The following is a 20105-nucleotide window of genomic DNA, read 5'->3' as shown; positions in this document are numbered from 1 at the left end:
GCTCCTTGGAGTCTGCCCACCCCCCCACCCCCCGCCCGCCACCCACTCGTGCTGTCACCCTGTCACTCACATAAATAACAACTTTAAAATGTTTCATCCAGTCTTTTTTTTTTAATATTTTGTTTATTCATAAGAGAGACAGAGAGACAGACAGACAGAGGGAGAAGCAGTCTCCAGGCAGGGAGCCCAATGTGGGGCTTGATCCCAGGACCCTGGGGTCACGCCCTGGGCCCAAGGCAAGCACCAGAGCCACCCAGGGGTCCCCGCATCCAGTCTTTTAATTAATAGAATAAAGTGGCCGACAGTGATTTTTTTTTAAATTTTTTTTTTCCAACAGTGATTTTTTTTTTTTAAGATTTATTTATTTACTTATGATAGACATAGAAAGAGAGGCAGAGACACAGGCAGAGGGAGAAGCAGGCTCCATGCCGGGAGCCCGACGTGGGACTCGATCCCGGGACTCCTGGATCGCGCCCTGGGCCAAAGGCAGGCGCGAAACCGATGAGCCACCCAGGGATCCCCCCCGACAGTGATTTTTGAACAAAGTGCATGACCCGGAGAAAGTGCTGGGCCAACGGGGGGCTTGTACACACCCTCCCGGGGCGCGTTTCCAAAGTGTCTCAGCCGGAAGAGAAACGTAATTATCCGCGTTTCCCCAGAGAAGGGGACGCACCCACCCTCCGGGGCCACAGGGAAAAACCTGTTTGGGGGCAAGAAGCAGAAAATCGCATGAGGCCCCCGAGTTTCCCTGGAAAAGGCGCGTTGGAACAGAGCACACGGGTCGGGGTTGTGCGGCCGGCGACCCTAAGGGCGGAGGCTGGGGTCCCAGGCACCCGCCCGCACGGAGCGTCCCCGCGACCCGACCCCGCGTGTTTGTGGCCGCCCAGTCGCGAGCGGCCGCCGGCACCGCCTTGCCAGCCCCGTGCCTTCAGCTGGAGCGTCCGCATCACACTTCGGCGATTCCCGCCGACATTTGTCCTGGGGGCGTCTTTGCCGCGGTCCCCGCGGGGGCTCCGGGCACCCACGCGGCGCTGAGCATTGGGTCGCGCGGAAGCAGGTTTTGCTTAAGGCGCGCGCGGTGTTTCCGGCGTGGACGCAAGTGCACACCCAGTGCACACCCAGTGCGCTGCAGCCTGCACCTCGCGCTCCTTCGCACTCGGGAACCGGACGGTTCCGGGACTCGCGCCCTGCGGCCTCACACAGCGTCGGCGCCCGCGTGCGGAGCGCGAGTCGCGGCGTCGGGGCCGCGGGCGCTGGCTCAGGGGGCGCCCGGCTGCGTGGAGACGCGTGCGCGCTCCCGGGGGCCTGTGTCCGCGTGGGCATCGGCCTGCCTGTCAGCGAGCGTGCGGGGCCAAACGCGGGCGTGGGGACGCAGAGAGCAGGGAGACGGCGTCCTCGGGCCTGCGAGAAACGGCGGACAGACAGACCAACCGACGCCAGAGCTGGGGGGCGGGGCGGGGCGGGGGCCGACAAACGCCCCGCAGACGGCGGCGGCTGAGGAGCGAGGTCGCGGCGGTCCCCGCGGCTCACGGGCGGGGCGGGAAGGGCCCGGCCGCCGGCGGGAGGCGCTCGCACCAGGGCTGCGGCAGGGCGGCTCCGGGGCGCGTGTCACCCCGCTGCGGGCACGCGGCCGCCCCTCACGGGTGTCCCCGCGCACACGGGCCAGCGGGCGGGGGGGGGCCTCCGGACCGGGCGGCGGGGGCTGCGCTCCCTCAGGCGGCCCGCGACGGCCCCGCTACCTCAGGGGAGCCCGAGCGAGGCCCCAGGGAGCCCAGGGCGGCCGGCAGGACAGGCCCCGCGGCCCCAGAGCGGGCGCTGCTCTCCCCGCTCCACGGTCTCCTCCGTGGGACCCCGCCCGACAGTCCCGCGACCACGGGGCGCCGCCGGCTGCCGCTCTCCCGAGGCCCGGCTGAGGCGACAACCGCGGCCACCGCACGGTCCCCTCAGCAGGCGCGCTCCAGCTGCCGCAGCCGGGAACGCCCACGGGCAGGGGACGGACGCGTCAGCGGTGCAGCAGCTTCGCGTTGAGCCCGACGACGTCGCCCACGAACGAGTCCGCCCCGATGAAGTCTCCCGCGATGACATTGGTGCAGCGCGCACCCGGCCCGGGGCACTGCTCCCGCACCCACGCGCGCAGGCACGGCAGGCTGGGCAGCGTCATCTTCCGCAGGGACTCGGACGGGTGGCCGAGCACATACGCCAGGTTCTCCGTCAGGTTGATGCCCGCCACGAACAGCCCGCCTGAAACGGGAGGACACGGGCGCGCTGCGGGGCCATCCCAGCTGCCCGCGGCCGCCGCTCCGCCCACCCGGCCCCGCGGGCTCCGGCTCCCTGCCACGCGACTCCCAGCAGCGCAGGAAACACGCGCGTCCGCGTCAGGCCGCCTCTCCCGCCAGCCAACACGCCGCCCGGAGTCACGTCCCCGGTCCGACCCCGCGTGGTGGGCGGAGTCACGCCCGAGTCATCCCTGTCCTGACCCCCACGTGGTGGGCGGAGTCACACCCCAGGGTCATCCCCGTCCTGACCCCCACGTGGTGGGCGGAGTCACACCCCAGGGTCATCCCGTCCTGACCCCGTGTGGTGGGCGGAGTCACACCCCAGGGTCATCCCCGTCCTGACCCCCACGTGGTGGGCGGAGTCACACCCCAGGGTCATCCCGTCCTGACCCCGTGTGGTGGGCGGAGTCACACCCCAGGGTCATCCCCGTCCTGACCCCCACGTGGTGGGCGGAGTCACGCCCCAGAGTCATCCCCGTCCTGACCCCGCGTGGTGGGCGGAGTCGCGTCCCCAGAGTCATCCCCGTCTTGACCCCACAGGGTGGGCGGAGTGACGCCCGAGTCGTCCCTGTCCTGACCCCCACGTGGCGGGCGGGGTCCCACCGTAAGGAAAGGAGGCACGGGCGGATTGAAACACACGGAGGGGACGTCCTGTGGGACGGCCCAATCAGGAGGGACCACAGGACATGGTGCTCCCCAGAGCCTGCACAGGCTGCCGGCCTTGCCAACGGCCTGGCTTCGGTGGGACCCACCCAGCTTACACTTCCACCCTGAACCCTGGCTCGTGTCCACCCGGAGCACGTGACAACACGGGCGCCGCACAGCGAGGGCCCAGGCTCAGCCGCGTTCGGGGCAGGACGGTGCCCCAGTCGCAACCCTCAGGTTTCAACCACGTGCGCCTGCTCCCCAGCATCCATCAAAGCTGCGCCCCACAACGGACCCCAAACAAGCAAAGAAGCCGGAGGCCAGGACAGCGGCGGGGTGAAAACCCGGCAGCCTTCCATGGAGAAGCGCCCCGAGTGGCGCCGGAAGCACGGGCAAAGCTCGCCGCGCGCACCGCCTCCGCCACGGTGTCTGCGGTGGCCGCTCAGCTGGCGCCGCCCGCCCTGTCGCTTTCAAACATTGTCATCGGGACGCGGGGGGCTCAGCGCTGGGGCACCTGCCTTCGGCCCAGGGCGTGACCCCGGGTCCCGAGATCGAGTCCCGCGTCGGGCCCCCAGCGGGGAGCCTGCTTCTCCCTCTGCCTGGTCTCTGCCTCTCTCCGGCTCTCGTGAATAAATAGAAAAAAATCTTAAAAAAAAAAATCATCCTGGAAGGCGGCTGCTCAGGGAACCGCCCGCCGTGCCTGGTGGGACACAGGACGGAGCCGCATCCCCGCGACTGGCGCATCACATGAGGCAGAGCGCAGACCCGGAGCCCCGTGGGCACCGGCAGAGCCACGCACGCTGCGCCACGCGCGTGAAGTACTACCTGCAGACCGCACACGCGGGAAGTCCCCCATCTTGGAGCCGGGGCGCCACAAACCCTAGACGCCCAGCACAGCTGCAAAGCGGGGATACCGTAGCACGTGTGCCAGGAAACGGCTGGTTTCTTTACAGAAGCAGCACAAACACTCAGGGCACGGGGACCCCCGGGTGTTCCCACAGGGAGTCCTCGGGAGCACGGACTCCCACACGGCCTCTCTGAGCTGGACGCGGGGCTCGGCCTTGGGCAGCCGCCCGATGACAGGGGGACCGAGGGTGCGCGAGCGGGCGCCGGGCGTGCAAAGCTGGCAGCCAGGAGGGGTCCCGGCAGAGAGGCCTGTCACCGCCAGGTGGGCGCCTTGCAGCCATTGTACGAAGGAGGCCCAAAGCTCAGTCGGATGACAGACTTGACAGAGACAGACGGACAGGGACGCCGTCAGAGACCGACGGACAGGCGGAGGAGGCCAGGGAAACGTGCAGCTACGGGCACTGGGTGTGATTCACTCCTCATCGCGAGGCGATACCCCCACGTCCCCGCTGCGCAGCGGCAGCACGACCGAGCCCGGGCATGGACCCTTAGCAAGCGCCCCCCGCACAGGCGCTCACTCGCTGCAAGAAACAGCATCTGAGTGTGAGCACGGCACTCTGCACACCACGCGGGGCGCTCATGCCTCTGTGCAGGCTGCACAACCACACGTGCAGAGTACAGCCTGGGCGGGGTGTGGACACTACATGCACGCCGGAATCCATGCCACGTGTGCGTACACGTATGTTCACAAGCATAGGGGTCATGTGGATATGTGCGTGTCTGTGTCTATGCTCACGTGTGCGTGAGCCTGCATGCACACATACACACGTGTACACACCCATACGTGACTTCATACCTACGTGTACACGCACAGGAGATTCCCGAGGCCTACACTCCTCTCCTAAACGCGGAAGCAACCCTGTGAGTGGCAGCGCGGGTGACGGGACAGGGTAGCGTCTGCCGTGTGGCCGCGCATGGCTCACCTGGGCGGCCGCAGCTCTTCATGCGCTCGAGGTAGCGGATGAGCTCCTGAGCCTTCACCTGGTCGCCCCACCAGTACGGGATCCCGGGCCACAGCTCCGCGTGGCGGCTCACGACGCTCGCCTCCTCGTAGGACACGATGACCTGCTGGCCGCGCGCCCACAGCTGCCTCAGGGTAGGCACCTCCTGGAGGGACGGGGGGCGGGGCGCGTGAGGGACCTCGGGGCGGGGCGCGTGAGGGACCCCGAGGAGGGGGGCGGGGCGCGTGAGGGACCCCGAGGCGGAGGGGCGGGGCGCGTGAAGGACCCCGAGGCGGAGGGGCGGGGCGCGTGAGGGACCCCGAGGCGGAGGGGCGGGGCGCGTGAAGGACCCCGAGGCGGAGGGGCGGGGCGCGTGAGGGACCCCGAGGCGGAGGGGCGGGGCGCGTGAGGGACCTCGGGTCGGGGGGTGGGGCGCGTGAGGGACCCCGAGGCGGAGGGGCGGGGCGCGTGAGGGACCCCGAGGCGGAGGGGCGGGGCGCGTGAGGGACCTCGGGGCAGGGGGCGGGGCGCGTGAGGGACCCTGGGGCGGGGGGCGGGGCGCGTGAGGGACCCCGAGGAGGGGGGCGGGGTGCGTGAGGGACCCCGGGGCGGGGCGTGGGAGGGACCCTGAGGAGGGAGGCGGGGCGCGTGAGGGACCCCGAGGGTGAGGGGCGGGGCGCGTGAGGGACCCCGAGGAGGGGGGCGGGGTGCGTGAGGGACCCCGGGGCGGGGTGTGGGAGGGACCCCGAGGAGGGGGGCGGGGCACGTGAGGGACCCCGGGGCGGGGCGCTTGAGGGACCTCGGGTCGGGGGGCGGGGCGCGTGAGGGACCCCGAGGAGGGAGGCGGGGCGCGTGAGGGACCCCGAGGAGGGCGGCGGGGCGCGTGAGGGACCCCGGGTCGGAGGGACCCCGGGGCGGAGGTGCGGGGTGCGTGAGGGACCCCGAGGAGGGGGGCGGGGTGCATGAGGGACCCCGCGGCGGGGGGGCGGGGCGCGTGAGGGACCCCGAGGCGGGGGGCGGGGCGCTGAGGGGGTGATGCGTCATTGTTGGGGTGCTTTACTGCTGCAAGCTGGGCAGTACTGTCGGGGTGAGCGAGGCCAGGGCCACCTGTCCGAGACACTGGCTCTGCAGGATTAGGGGCTCGGGCACTAGTCCCACAGTGTTTGGGGTTCCTGAGCATTAAGGGAGGCCTTTCTCCTCCCGACAAATGGAAAAGATTTTCTAGATGATAAAGCAGGTTGTGTTGTGAGTTGACCTGCGTCCCCTCTATAGTCACATGTTGAAGTCCTCAGCCGACCCCCAGGACATGACTCTCTGGAGGTGGGGTCTTTAAGGGGATACCGAAGGTTCCGATGAGGTCGGGAGGGGAGGTCGGGAGGGTGGGCCCTGACCCCGTAGCCTGGGGTCCTTACAGGAAGAGGACATGGGGGGACAGACACGCACAGAACCACGCGAGGACGCGGGAGAGGCCGCAAGGGCACCGGCCCTCTCGGCAGCTGCCAGCTGCCGCATCGCATGTGGCAGGGGCTGCGGGCACACGCAGCGTGCTCGGGGCAGCGAGTCACCAAGGCGACCTGGAAGCAGGCGTTACAGGTCACCAAGGTGCCGGAGAAGCAGCCTGCACTGTCCCACCAGTGCACGTGCCACTACCGGGCTGCCCCTTGCCCGGAGGGCAGGGTCCCCATCCTTCGGGGATTCTGCAGACACACGAGCACCTCCCCCACCCCACCCTGCCTCAGCATCGCGCTCAGCGGGACCAAGCGAGCAGGGAAGTCTCCTGTCATGATCCTGCCCCTCCAGCCCCACCATGGGGCTTCTTACCCCTCGGGGACACAGCATGTCTCCAAAGATGTTCTTGATGCAGGCCACCAGGTACTCATGCAGGTCCTCCGTCATGCCCTCGAAGTTCCTGCACGCCAGGATGACGACCTCCCGGGGGTGGCTCTCCAGCCACTCTGAGATCTCTGTGAGCGTGTCCTGCACAGGGGAGGGGGCTCATTCAGACCGTCCCCAGAGAGGCCAGGGGTTAGGGACGCGCCCGCCGCTCCAAGGGGCTTCTCCAAACAGAGCTCCTGGACAGACGGCCCAGGTCCTGCACCAACAGACACCCCTCAGACGCAGCTGCGCCGAAGCCACATGCTCCAGGGCAGGAGCATCCGCCTGCTGCGCTTGTGCATGCGTGTGACCCAGTGTGTGCAGGCTCACGCTAGAGGGTACCGCGTGTGCAAGAGCGAGGCCGCATCAACATCCCATAAGGGGCGTGCAGAGTGAGGTCCCGGGATGGTCTCCCGGCCCCAAACGCCCTGAGGCCTCGCTGGGGGGCACGGGGTGCCCAGGGCAGGCATGAGCGTGACGGGGACGCCGAATATTGACTTCAGAGCGCCCCGCACAGCGCCTGGAGGGGACTGGAGCGCCTTGAACCAGGCGGGAAAACAGGGCGCCCCACGTCTGCAGAATCTGGGAGGCCCGGGGGTGTGGGTGCCGGCTCGCACATGCACCCTGGCCAAGAGTTCTGGAGGCCGGCCTTCTCCCGTCTGGAGTGGACACGGGTGTGGACGGGGAGGCCCCGCAGCCGTCCGCCCTCGCACGCGCACCTCCACCAGCACGGTCGTGTACACCATGTGCACAAAGTGTAGGTTCTTCTCAGAGCCAACGAGCATGTGCGCGATCCGCAGGTCCAGGTACCGCACCCCCGCGTCCAGCTGCTCCGTGACGTTCAGCACCTGTGCACAAAGGTCCTCGTTTCTGCTGGGGGCCGTGTGGCCCCCACCTCGGCTGGCTCACTGCCCCCGTGCCGGGGCTCGGAGTTGGTGTGGAGATGCCCACGTGTGGGCCTGCGTTTGATGTGGAGTCGGTAGGTACTGACGCCTGCAGGGTCCGGGACGCCGCTTGGGCCGCGCATTTGGGAACGTGCTTCCTGGCAACACTGGGCACATCCAGCCCCAGATGGAGGCTGCGAGGTCCCGTCCTGCGGTAAACGGCCCCTCGGCCCTATACCGGCCTCCAGACCTCCCTGCTGGGCCCTGTCTCCCCTTCTTCCAGGGCAGCCACCAGGAAGGACCCTGTATGGGCGCCTGGCTCCAGGGATCCTCGCTGGGACCCTGTGGCGGGGAGAGGGGAGGGCAGGATGTTCCAGGAGGGTCACATACCCTGAGCATTGTCCCCACCCCACCACCAGCACTAGGACTGGCAGGAAGGGGTCCGCAGAGCGTAAACGGGACGGCTGGACCCTTGCAGGCAACACCATAATGGAAAAAGCAGGAATTTACAGGGGAGTCATGCCTACACCCTGGGTAGCCGCGCGGGGAATGCACACCCCTCCTACTGGTCCTTCGTTGACAGTTGGGGGGGGGGCGCGGCAGAGAGGCCTGCATGCATCCCAGGGCCACAGCCCAGTACCTGCACACGCACAGTTCGTGCTGAGCCACCAGCCCTGTCACCAGCATCGCCACACACCCGCGTACACAACGTGGACCTCTCGTGGCCCACGTCACAGTGGGCCTGGTGCTAAGGGTCCCCAGCACTGCGGGCCCCCAGGACCGTGTGACCCAGCACTGCAGGTCGCTGCACTGAACGGGCTCATCCCTCCCATGGGGCTCGGGGTGACTGCAGGAGGCAGGAATGCGGTCTTTCCACATTCCAGGACTGGAGTTCCAGGAAGAGCAATTGGGAAGGACAGAGCCGGAGCTGGGGCCACCACCACGGAGTCTCCAGCACCATGTGGGAGACCTGAGCACAGAGATCCCGACCCTGAGGGGCCTAACCCTGAGGGCCGGGCTGCTCCCCAGGGGGGCCCCGCGGGGGAGCCAGCACCTGGGCCCAGGCCAGCACCCCCACCATACAGGCTGCCTAAAGCCTTGCAGGATGCAGCCCCACTGCAGCTGGGTGCCCCCCACGTGGACGGCCCATGTCACCCTGACCTTCCTCTGCATATCCCCATGAGAACCCCCCCTGAGCACCCAGACCTTCCTGTGCATGCCCCCCCATGAGGACCCCCAAGTCACCCTGACTTTCCTCTGCACATCCCCCCATGAGGACATACCAGGTCACCCTAACCTTCCTCTGCTCCCCCTCCAGAGGACCCCACAAGGCACCCTGACCTTCCTCTGCTCTCCCCCATGAGGACCCCCTGGGTCACCCTGACCTTCCTCTGCACAGCAGTTATCCCCCCCGCCAGAGTCACTGTGACCCTCCTTACACACCTGCTGGCCCCCCAGAGAAAAGGGACCAGCAGGAGGAGGGAGCAAACCCCAGTCGGTAAGGAGGGGCTCTTCCCTCCTGGGCATGAGGGTGAGGACCGGTTGGCTGCGCCCTCCTCCGTGCATTTACTGAACAAACCCATCGCTGCGGGTCCTTTCTCTTGCTTTGTCTGCACACGTGCACAGCTCGGGGATGTGTTTTTTTGTGACCTGGCGGCTCTGAAAGGTGACCCGGAGGGAGGACACAGCGCTGGCCTCTGCAGGGAGGACGGGCCTCGAGCCCCGGCTGCCTCCACACACAGACTGCCAGGTCTCACAGGCAGGGCCCTGGGGTGCTGTGTGTGCTGGGTGGGCCCGGGGCCGGGCTCAGAGCCCCCGCACACACACAGGGGTGAGGGCACCTGCCCAGCCGGAGGACGGCGGTCAGGCCCGCCACTGAGCCTACCTGGGTGGTGGACCACTTAAGCACCAGGGGGCGGGTGACACACGGCAGCACCTTGTCCAGAAGCTGCAGGAGCCGGGACTGGGTCTGGGAAATGGGCGAGTTCTTGTTCAGGCAGTAGGTCATGGTGTCGTGGCTCCCTGCAAGCAGACCCGAGGGGACGTCTCACCAGGGAGCCTCTTCCTGAGCCATGTGGTGCGACCTGCACGTGCACAGCACGCCCAGCGCCGGGCGTGGGCCGTGGCCCTGCACACACGCCCACCCGGATCCTGTGGACGGGGCCTGGGTATGTGGAGCCTCATCCAGGACCAGGGGAACCCGAACTCTGGGGCCTCGTGTCCCTATAAGCGGCAGAAGAGGAGACACAGACACGCATGGCAGAAGCCACCAGACACCAGGCATCCCCATCCCCGGGAGGGGAAAACTGGAGGTCACTGCCAGGTCGGCCCTGTGCAAACCGTGTCGTCGCCCCACATGCCCTGGATGTGCTCCTCTGACCGGGAAGAAGCACCCTCACATTCGTGCACACTAAAAAACCTGAGGGTTGGGATCCCTGGGTGGCGCAGCGGTTTGGCGCCTGCCTTTGGCCCAGGGCGTGATCCTGGAGACCCGGGATCGAATCCCACATCAGGCTCCCAGTGCATGGAGCCTGCTTCTCCCTCTGCCTGTGTCTCTGCCTCTCTCTCTCTCTCTCTGTGACTATCATAAATAAATAAAAAAAAAAGTAAAAAAAAAAAAAATTAAAAAAAAAAAAAAAAACCTGAGGGTTTTCCAGAAACTTGAAAAACAAAAAGAACAAAGGGGGATTTTTTTCTATGAGGTGCTAAAGTACGCGTGCTATGCGTGCTATGCGTGCAAAACTAAGCCTGCCACGATTGCTCAGACGCGGCGTCGTGGACCGCAGACTCGGATCTCAATACTGCGTTCACACCGGGGTGCGTGGTACGGACCTGAGGGACTGTCAGCAGGCGCCCTGGTCAGCGGGCCACGCGGGAACGGTGCACACCGGGGGCCTGGGGCCTGTTCCCCGCCCAACGCGCCCCACGGTGCTTGCAGATCGGGGTGGCCAAGGAAGGCATACAGCCCTCTGGGCCACGTGGTCAGCGTCTCTGAGGGTGGCCCTAACCTGAGACCTGTGCAGGACAGACCGACAGACCCGATTTCCCAAAGAAAAGCTGACCTTCCCTTGGGGCGCCTGCGTGGCTCAGTGGCTTGAGCATCCGCCTCTTGATTTCGGCTCCAGTCACGATGTCGGGGTCGTGAGCTCGAGCCCCGTGTGGGGCTCCCTGCCCAGGGCAAGTCTGCTTGAGGTTCTCTCTCCGTCTGCCCCTCCCTTCCCTCTCTCTCTCTCCCTCTCTCTCTCACTGTCTGTCAAATAAACACATATTTCTGTTTGTTTTCCCAGGACCTGGGCAGCTCTGAATGCGACCCGGAGGGAGAACACGCTGCTGGCCTCCCCAGTGAGGGGGAAAAAATGGACTTTTCCTTGATGTGGAAACTTAAAAGATAGAAATGACACAGTATCAGATGCTGTGGGTGTCCCTGTGGTCAGTGGACTAACGTCCTAAAGGTGTCCCCGGGACACACATGTCCAAATGCCACACGGCAGACAGAATGTGAAATCCAACCTCCCCCAGCTCGGGAGACCCGACATCTGAGCTCCGGGGGGGCGGGGGGGCAGGACCCCTGAGATCCAGGGGCTCCGGGGAGGGTCCCTCCTGCCTCTTCAGGCGTCTGGGGCCCCAGGTGTCCCCGGGCTAGAGGCCACGTCCCTCCCGTCTCTGCCTCCGTCCTCACGGGGCTCCTCCTCTGCGTCTGCGTCTCCTCCTCTGTCTCCTATGAGAACCCCTGTCATTGGACATAGGGCCACCTGGTCCAGGACGAGCTCAGCTCAGATCTGTGCTCAGCGGGGAGTCTGCTTGGGATTCTCTGTCTCCCTCTGCCTCTGCCCCCCGCCCTCTAAAATAAGTAAATAAATTTTTAATAAAAGTGATAAAATTCCCAAAGAAAGACACAGCTGTATGTTAAAATGTGAATAAATCTCAAAAACTGTAAACATGTATCCAGGTGAGAAATCTGCCTATTTTTCCAGGAGGAATTCCAGATACTGCACGTCCACAGACGTGGACACACGTGGCGGGATCCACTACACACTTCTTTTCTGCAAAACTGAAGGCTGCAATGCCCACATGCTCATCAGTGTGGGCCTGTGGCCACTGGTCCCGGGGCCACCGGAGGCACAAGGGCCTGAATCAGGGCCACCAGGTCCTTGGACCAGAAAGTCCCCAGAGCTCAGTGTGACCTCCTTGTGGGTCGACCTCTGGACCCTCCAGCCCCAACTGCAGAGGACGCTGAGCTCGCGGCTGACGGGGCATGAGGGATGCAGCCACAAGAAGCCAGAGGGTTCCCTACACGAGGGACAGGCTGGCAGGGCGCGTGATCCCGAATCCCTATGCTGTCAGGTTCCCACGGAGCCACGCGCCCCGGGGGTGTGCAGGTGCCTGACAGGCATGCATCATAACAAAGGAGATGGAGAAGAGAAGACACTCACATGGTGTGTGTGTGCACGTGTGCTCGAGTGTGCGTGTGTACACGTGTGTGCATGTTTATGTGTGCCTGTACTATGTGCGTGCATGTGTGTGTGGATCGGTGCCTGCATTGTGTGTCCATGTGTGTGTATGTGCCATGTACCGTGTACATGGATCTGTGTACGCACCTGTGTTGTGGGTGTGCATGTGTTATGTGCCTGTATTATGTGTGTGTTCATCTGTGTGTACATGCCTATACCGTGTACATGGATCTGTGTACGTGCTTGTACCGTGTGCATGCATGTGTGCATGCACACCTGTCCGACTATATTATGTGTATCCAGTGTGCACTTTGCATGCTTTCCAGCACACCCAGACCGTCCCCTGCCGGCAGCGTCCCAGCAGGGGACACAGAGGCCCTCACCTGGGATGGACAGGTGGTGCAGGGGCACATCCCAGAGCAGGGGGCACAGCGCCGACATCCAGTCTGCATTTGTGGTGCATGGCAGGCTCTGGAAGCTGCCGGAAGCGCTCAGCTGTCCGCCCATCGGGGGCCACCCTGCGTGACCTGAGGACGGAAGGGAAGGTTTGCAGACATAAACCAAGGGGACCCACAGCTGCCTCCAGGGCGGCCCCTGCTCCCGTCATGCTAATCCCCCCGACTCCCTTCCCGGGTCTGTGGGGGCAGGTCCTCCATCCTGAGGGGGGGGACGCCTCGAGGGCCCAGGTCAGCACCCCACACTCTGTCTCCCTCTGATAGGGTGCAGGGAATGTGGTGCCTGGAGTCCCAGACAGAGCCCCGCTGAAGCCCACACAGTCCCCCAGAAGCACGGGAGATGCCGGGCTGGGGATGGCAGGGAGCCCTCTGGTCCTTAACCTGTGGCCCCGGCCACTGCCTCCTGAGCCCCTGCCAGGAGCATGCCCGACCCCTGCAGGGCAGCAGACCCTCAGGATTAGCACACGCGTGGGTGTGTGACATCACCTACAGAGGAAAGGGAGCCCCAAGACGTGTGCACAGTGTTCCCTGGCCAGGGGGCGAGACCTGGGGGTCCCCTACTGCTAAAGCCACATGCCTGCCCACCACAGCCCAGCGTCCTCACCTGCCACCTGTACCCAAGGGACACCATCAGGGGCTGAGCCATGTCCCCAGCCCCAAGGTGACACATCCCGGTCACCCTGCAGGAGCCTGTCCTGGGCTGAGCCGTGTCCCCCCACCCCCCACCAGATCCCTGGCTGCAGCCCTGGGGCGTAGGAAGGGTTCCGAGCAGAAACACGAGATGTAAGAACCAGGCCCATGGCGACCACGCAGCATTTGGCCACCATGCCGTCACCCCACCCATGCGTGGGAGGGCCGAGTCCCCTCTGGTGTGCATGTGCCCCTTGCCCCTGGGCAGCTCTTGGTGCTCTGTGTGCACAGCGCAGGGGCTCAGAATTTGCCTCCCTGAAATAGGCCACTTTGCTATCAGGATTATTCTGAGCTGAAGGCGACTGAGAAACCACAGCCACCCGGGAGCTCCGAGCTGTCCCCTCTGCCTGAAACCAGGTGGCAATTCCCTGCTCCGTCCCCAGTTCTGGCTCCAGCCCAGAAATGAGGAACATTCGCAGCAGAGAAGTGACGCTTCCCTCCCGGACTTTCCCCGCAACGTCTACCTTCTCACAAGTCACTGTCCTGACACCCCGGCCCCCTTCCTCCGCGGTGTCACCCAGGGTCCCCACAGGGGTGCCCGGCTCGCTGAGAAGGCGGGCAAACCGGGGGTGGCCTCCGTGAATCCTCCTCCCCTGCGAGGCCTCGCACACGGAGCTGACCTTTTCTCCTGTGCGTCTTTGGTCATTTTGTTTATTTCTTTGTTAGTTTTCAAAATAAGCCTGATGCGCAACGTGGAGCCCAAACTCGCAAGCCCGAAATCACGCGCTGCACGTTCCACCCATGGAACCAGCCACAGCCTCCTGGTTTTCCTCGTTTTCATTTGCAGGTCGCGTCCCCAAGCCTGGGAGCGCACAATCTCCCCGTCTACACCGCGGCCAGGGCACCGAGAGCGAGAGCCGGTAGCGCTGGTTCTCCCACCTCGGCAGCGACGAGCACCCGTCCTCTCCCGATCCGTAAGGGGGTCCCTGAGAGGCTCTCTGAGCACCCCTGCACCCATCTTCCCTCGTGGTGTGTCCCAGGGCTCAGCTCGCTCTCAGGCTCAGCGGTGTCCCTGCAGGAGAGCGTGTGGAACCCCACAGCTCCTGGGGGCACTGCCGTTCATGCAGCAGGTGTCCAGGGGGCAGGGCTGGGCTGCGCCCCCAACCCCACAGGAACCATTCCTCCAGGTGCACCCGGGGCCACACGCCGTGTCTGGAATGCAGGCGGACCGGGAATTGTGTAAGCGAGCCCTCAGCACTGCTGGTGTGCACGGACCTCCCCTGTGTGCTCGGCCCCAGGAGGCTACCGCCCATGTCCTTGATAGGAGAATGGGGGCGGGGCCTTCACGCCCCTTGCAGCCGCAGCCGAGGCCAGCCCAGGCCCAATCCTCCGTGGACGGCCAGACGGGAGCGACAGCACAGTCCATGGCGGGACACCAGTGCCTGCGTAAAGGGGACAGCAAATGTCCACCAGCGGAGGCCCCTCCATGGTCCCTTGGGAGAGGTCCCGGTGCCCCCGCGCTCTCTGTCGGTCCCCTGGGGGAGGGAGCCCTGGAGTGTGTGTGTGGACAGGGATTGCACAAAACTGGAGTGCACGCCGGCTTGCAGGCGCCCACAGCCCAGGCAGGTGACACAGCCGAGCCTCCCACCTGTGAGCCTGCAGGGACACTGCCCATCCCCACGTGGCACATCTGCGGGCGGTGACTGGCTCAGGAAATAGCTCAGGAAATAGCTTGTAGGTGAACTAAGCGACTTGCCAGCCGCCGGCATTCCGTCCTCACCGGGCTCCCCAGCGCTCCCAGACCGGCCAGACGCGGTGCCCCAGCACCTGAGGACCAGACCGGCGGTGGCACCCGGGGCGCCAACATCCTTTCACCTGCCAGGCAGCAGGGTTGGTGCCCAGGGCACCTGCCACCATCAGGACCCTGTAGCCACAGCCTGGGCGTCCGGCTCAGCTCTGACCCCAGCACCCTGCCACCCTCCCTGCGAGTCTGCAGGGGACACTCTGGTGGCCCTTCCCGCTGCACCTCCCGCGGGTCAGAGGAGGAGTGGCCCCAGTGCCCACACCCCAGGCTGGGTCCCCCTCAGCCTGCTGTCCCCACGGCCCCCCACCGGCCAGCCCGGCACTCACCACCCGCCGCAGTCTCTCCCAACAGAGTTTCCGGCAGAGATTCCCTCCTCTGGCCACTGCCGCTCAAGCACTTCCTAAAACGAACTCTGCCAGGCCATTGGTCGCCGGGAGCACCACCCCGAGGGGAGGAGGAGCTGCCTCCTAGATGCTTCTCTCCGCCCCTGGACCTGGACGGGGCAGCAGCCTGCAACCCCCAGGCCCAGAGCAGGAGCCCCCCCCCGGGGCCGGCACTGGCCCACGGCCAAGGTCCTCACAGCCCCAGGCTGCAGGGACCACCGTCTAACGGGGCTGGAGGATGTCCTGAGTATGACCGTGGGGTCAGGGGTCAGAGGACAGGGAGAGGAGGGCACCCTGAGTGCAACCACCGGGTCAGTGGTTAGGGAACAGGAGGGTGTCCTCACGGTGTCCTGAGTGTGACCGTGGGGTCAGTGGAGAGGACGTGAGGACAGGAGGACGTCCTGAGCGTGAGCACGGGGCCAGCAGCCGTGGGACGGGGCGGGGGCGGGAGGACGAGCCCTGGCTGTGGTCTGCTGCTGTCACTCTGGACCCCGGGGCCACAGCAAACAGGACTTTCATCAGAGCTCCACTGGCCTCACAGCCTCCGCGCCCAGTGCCTGTGACCTCTGAGCCCCTGGTCGACAAAGTGACCATGTCCTCCACTGAAGTGTCCGGCCCTCTAGCCTGAGTGGCCCTTGTCCCGGGCCTGACCAGGGCATGTGGCCTCCGTGGAGGAGGCGGATTCCCCAGGGCACACCTGGAGCCCGCCCCCTGCCCTGATGCTGACCCCAGGTGACTGGGAGCCCAGCAGGTGGGACCGTGGTCCTCCCCCCAACCCTGCCCCGGCTGCCCGCCCCCCCACCCCCGTTCATGGCACACTCAGCAAATGTGCCTCATGCAGGTGTGTGCATGCCTGCCAGAGACAGAAACCTAGCGGGGACACAGGACACAGGTGTGGGGTGGCTCAGAGGGCCAGCCCAGGGCGGGGTGGGACCTTGGACCGTGGCCTCGCTCTGTCCTGGTCCTGGCACCCTCACCCTGGAGTCCTTGATGGCTGCAGGCACCGTGGGGTCTCACGGGGACACAGCTCAGAGGCCATCATAGCCCAGTGGCTTCTCCTCCCTCCCCTCCCCCTTCCTCCTCCTCCCTCCCCCTTCCCCCCTCCTCCCTGTCCCTTCCTCTCTCCATGGAGACTCAGCTCCCTGCCTGAAGCCCTCTCCCTGGCCCCCTGGCCTCTTGGCAGCCCAGGGCCCCACACGGAGCCTGTGAGCTGGGGCGGTGAGTTCTGGGGTTTGACAGTCAGCAGCTCTGGGCTCCCCGCCCCTGCAGAACAGACCCTCCCCCCATCTGGGGGAACTTCCTGAGTCCCAGCCTTGTCCCAGGCGGCAGGACGGGGACTGCACCTCGGCCATCCCCAGAAGCTGCTGAGCCCAAGCAGGACATGGCCCTGAAAGACCCAAGTGGTCAGGCTGTCCCGGGGCGGATGTGGGGACACGGGGAGGACGCCCCAGACAAGGACGCCCAGCCTCCTGGCTTTGCAGACAAAACAAGGGCCAGGACCCAAGGGATGCTGGGCTCTGGGAGCTGGACAGGCTAGGGAACCCACAGGGGCGGCCGTGCCCACACCTCAGTGAGCCCAGAGACCCACGTCAAACCTGACGCTGCACCCGGGGTCCTCCCCCCACTGAGGTGACCCTGCACCCGGGTCCCTCCCCTCCCCCACTGAGGCTGACCTGCACCCCGGCCCCTCCCCCACCCACTGAGGCTGACCCTGCACCTGGGTCCCCTCCCCCACCCACTGAGGCTGACCCTGCACCCGGGTCCCCTCCCCCACCCACTGAGGCTGACCCTGCACCCCGGCCCCTCCCCCTCTGGGCTATGGGCACCTCCAGTTTCCTCCTGGATGTTGGGCACCTCATTCCTTTAGTCCCAGCGCTTTGTCAGTCCCCAAAGCACAACCCACAATGAGTGTGTGGACAGGACCTGCGGCGCACCCTATAGGCAGTGGGGTCGTCTTCCCCGCACAGGTTGCTTGTGGGGGGCCAGCACTGTCGCTCAAAGAGCCTTCCTTTGTGGAGGATGATGGCCACCTCTTCCCAAGGACACCCTCAATCTCAGCACTGTGCTGTCACATTGGGGGCAAAGTATTAACATCAAGGCAGCTGAGTCTGTGGTGTGACCCCAACGCATGACATCACCCCAGCCCTGTGACCTCCACTCTGTGACATCACCTCCACCCTGTGACATCATCCCCCACCCCATGGCCCCACCCTGGACATCATTCCTACCCCATGATCGCATTCTGTGACATCACCCCTACACTGTGAGCCTGGCCCCCAGTACAGTGACCTCCACCCAGTGAACCCCACCCCGTGACATCACCCCTACCCTGTGAGCCTGGCCCCAGGAATGTGACCCCCACCCCGTGACATCACCCCACCCTGTGGCATCACCCCTACCCTGTAAACCTGGCCCCCAGTACAGTGACCCCCACCCAGTGACCTCCACCCTGTGACATCACCCACCGTGTGACCCCCACCGTGTGACATAACCTGACCCTGTGACCCCCACCCCATGATATCACCCCTACCCTGTGAGCCTGGCCCCCAGCACTGTGACCCCCACCCAGTGACCCTCATCCCGTGACATCACCCCACCCTGTGACCCCCACCCCATGACATCACCCGTACCCTGTGATCCTGGCCTCCAGCACTGTGACGCTCACCCTGTGACATCACCTGACTCTGTGACCCCCACCCCGTGACATCACCCCTACCCTGTGAGCCTGGCCCCAGGGATGTGACCCCCACCCAGCGACCCTCATCCCGTGACATCACCCCACCCTGTGACCCCCACCCCATGACATCACCCCACCCTGTGACCCCCACCCCGTGACATCACCCCACCCTGTGACCCCCACCCTATGACATCACCCCACCCTGTGACCCCCACCCCGTGACATCACCCCACCCTGTGACCCCCACCCCATTTCTCTGGGCCCTGTGCTGGGAACAGGATGTACCTGGGGGTGAAGAGGTCTCGGTTGAAACTCCTCCCGGGGTAACACGACTCGTGTCCGGCACCAGGTCAGCAGGATTTTCTCTCCTGGGGTCGTTTTCCTGATTCTCACGGTTTCCAGCAGGGACACAAACAAACACAAAAACCAAGGTTCTAAACACCTTTTACAGGTTTTCCGTCAAATATTGTTTCTGTACCAATTCTTCAGGTACCGACTTATCCTTGAATTTCTGCGCAGGGGACCTACAGGCGGGGTCCTGGGGATCCTGGGAATCGCCGAGGGTCCACCCGGATGCAGGGACCTCCTTCCCCCTCTGGCCACCGCTCCAGACTCTCTGGTCAGATGCTGTCCCCGGTCCTCCCCACTGCTCTCCGGAGTTGGTGCCCCGTGTCCCCTCTGCTCCCTGAGGTCTCTCCCCCATGTCCCCTCCCGCTCCCTGAGGTCAGTCCCCGTGTCCCCTCCTGCTCCTGAGGTCTCTCCCCCGTGTCCCCTCCTGCTCCTGAGGTCAGTCCCCATGTCCCCTCCCGCTCCCTGAGGTCAGTTCCCTGTGTCCCCTGCCCGGGGTCTGTCCCTGTCCCCACACGTGGTCCCTGTGGCTTCTCCACAACCACAGCCCCTCCCAACCTTTCTCTGTGTTACCTCTCTAGCGGTGCTACCTCTCCTGCTCTGGTCACTACTTCAGGGGTCACCGTCCTGCCTCTGCCGGGGGGCTCATGGACGTCAGTCACCCTGCGGCTGTGTTCTTGCCCAAGGTCCCCGTCTGTCTGCCTCTTGGTGCAGCCGCAGACCCCGACAGGCAGAGGCATGCTGAGTCCCACGGGCCCGAGAGCGGGGAGGCTGCCGTGACCCTGAGTCCCCCGGGGCTGCCATCCCTACGGGGCCACCTGTAGGCATCTCACAGGGACTCCCAAGCAGCCCCACTGGGGCCGGGCCGCTGGGGCTCCCTCACCCGCGTGGGCTCCCAGTTCTGGGGAAAGAACCGGAGACCAGTTTCCTAGGCTCTGAAGCAGCGTCGTGTGAAATGTCCAGGGACCACATTCATGCACGAGCTCCTCAGTCGGGAGCGTGGGGAGACGACGTGTGCACGTTTCCCAGGGACCACACCACGTGCTCCTTGTCCAGCTCCTGCGACCCTGCTCGGGGTGGAGCCGACCTCATGCAGGCTCATCCGTGTGTCGTCCGTGTGTCGTCTGTGTGTCCACACTATGAGGACCACCGCCCATGGGTCTCCCCTCTCTGTGACTCTCTGTGTCTCCTTCTCTGTCTCTCTCCATCTGTGTCTCTGTCTCTCTCTCTCCATCACGCTCACACGCTCACACACTCACCGAAGCTCACGCTCACACGTGCTCTCACAGCTGCAGAAGCAGAACAGTCCCCCAACGCCCCCCTCCAGACACATGCTCCTGGGCTGGGGTCTTCAGCTCCGGACCTGACCCCAGTGTGCAGGGTGGGCGTCTCTGCGACACCACGTGGGATCCCAGCAAAGAGCCCAGGCACCGCAGCAGGGCGAAGGAACGCAGAGGGAATGGGCTTGGGAGAAGAGATGAGGAGACCCCGAGGGTGCAGAGGGTCACCCCATCCTGCGCACCTGGAGGAGTGCAGTGATCCAAGGAATCCGTGCCTCGGTGCTCCAGAAATCAGCTGCACTGTGGGTGAGAGGATGCTGGGGTTGGAGCCCCAGGACCTCACTCTGCGACCTCACGGGGTCCGCGCAGAGGCCATCATGTCAAGCGAGGTCTTGGGTTGGACCAATTTTCACATAAGGAGAGGAAACGGGGCCACAGACACACACCCACCCAGGGACAGCGTCCTGAGAAGTTGCCACAACCCAGCAGCCCGCAGACACTGCGGGACACGCCTGGAGCCGAGCCGTCCCCGGATCGGCCGCATCTGGGC

General features: G+C 65.2%; 1 protein-coding gene and 1 long non-coding RNA gene across 8 annotated transcripts; one reads left to right on the top strand and one right to left on the bottom strand.

Annotated features, from left to right (window-relative positions):
• Positions 1-103: 103 nt before the first annotated feature.
• Positions 104-18545, bottom strand: LOC140629146 (PI-PLC X domain-containing protein 1-like). 4 transcript variants are annotated; one of them, XM_072818651.1, is made up of 8 exons: positions 15194-15252; positions 14003-14505; positions 12362-12505; positions 9413-9549; positions 7363-7491; positions 6590-6745; positions 4751-4934; positions 104-2241 (listed from the first exon to the last, which is right to left on the bottom strand). In XM_072818651.1, the coding sequence occupies exons 2-8, from the start codon at positions 14079-14081 to the stop codon at positions 2003-2005; spliced, it is 1068 nt and encodes a 355-aa protein (XP_072674752.1). In that variant the 5' UTR covers positions 14082-14505; positions 15194-15252; the 3' UTR covers positions 104-2002. The 4 variants fall into 4 exon arrangements, with proteins under 4 accessions (XP_072674752.1, XP_072674755.1, XP_072674754.1 ...); XM_072818654.1 differs by lacking the exons at positions 104-2241; positions 4751-4934; positions 14003-14505; positions 15194-15252 and adding exons at positions 5779-6342; positions 18213-18545; XM_072818653.1 differs by lacking the exons at positions 104-2241; positions 4751-4934; positions 14003-14505; positions 15194-15252 and adding exons at positions 5779-6342; positions 13744-13988.
• On the top strand, positions 1918-11465 carry LOC140629147 (uncharacterized). 4 transcript variants are annotated; one of them, XR_012027006.1, is made up of 4 exons: positions 1923-4923; positions 7444-7622; positions 8412-9277; positions 9560-9946. It is a non-coding gene; the product is annotated as an uncharacterized lncRNA (long non-coding RNA). The 4 variants fall into 4 exon arrangements; XR_012027005.1 differs by lacking the exons at positions 8412-9277; positions 9560-9946 and adding an exon at positions 10815-11465 and having other exon boundaries at positions 1935-4923; XR_012027004.1 differs by lacking the exon at positions 9560-9946 and having other exon boundaries at positions 1935-4923; positions 7947-8457.
• Positions 18546-20105: the final 1560 nt, after the last annotated feature.

Source organism: Canis lupus, chromosome Y (genome assembly GCF_048164855.1).
Source record: "Canis lupus baileyi chromosome Y, mCanLup2.hap1, whole genome shotgun sequence".
Classification (NCBI taxonomy): domain Eukaryota; kingdom Metazoa; phylum Chordata; class Mammalia; order Carnivora; family Canidae; genus Canis; species Canis lupus.
The sequence above is the reverse complement of the archived record's forward strand: the minus strand, read 5'-3'. Positions and strand labels throughout refer to the sequence as shown.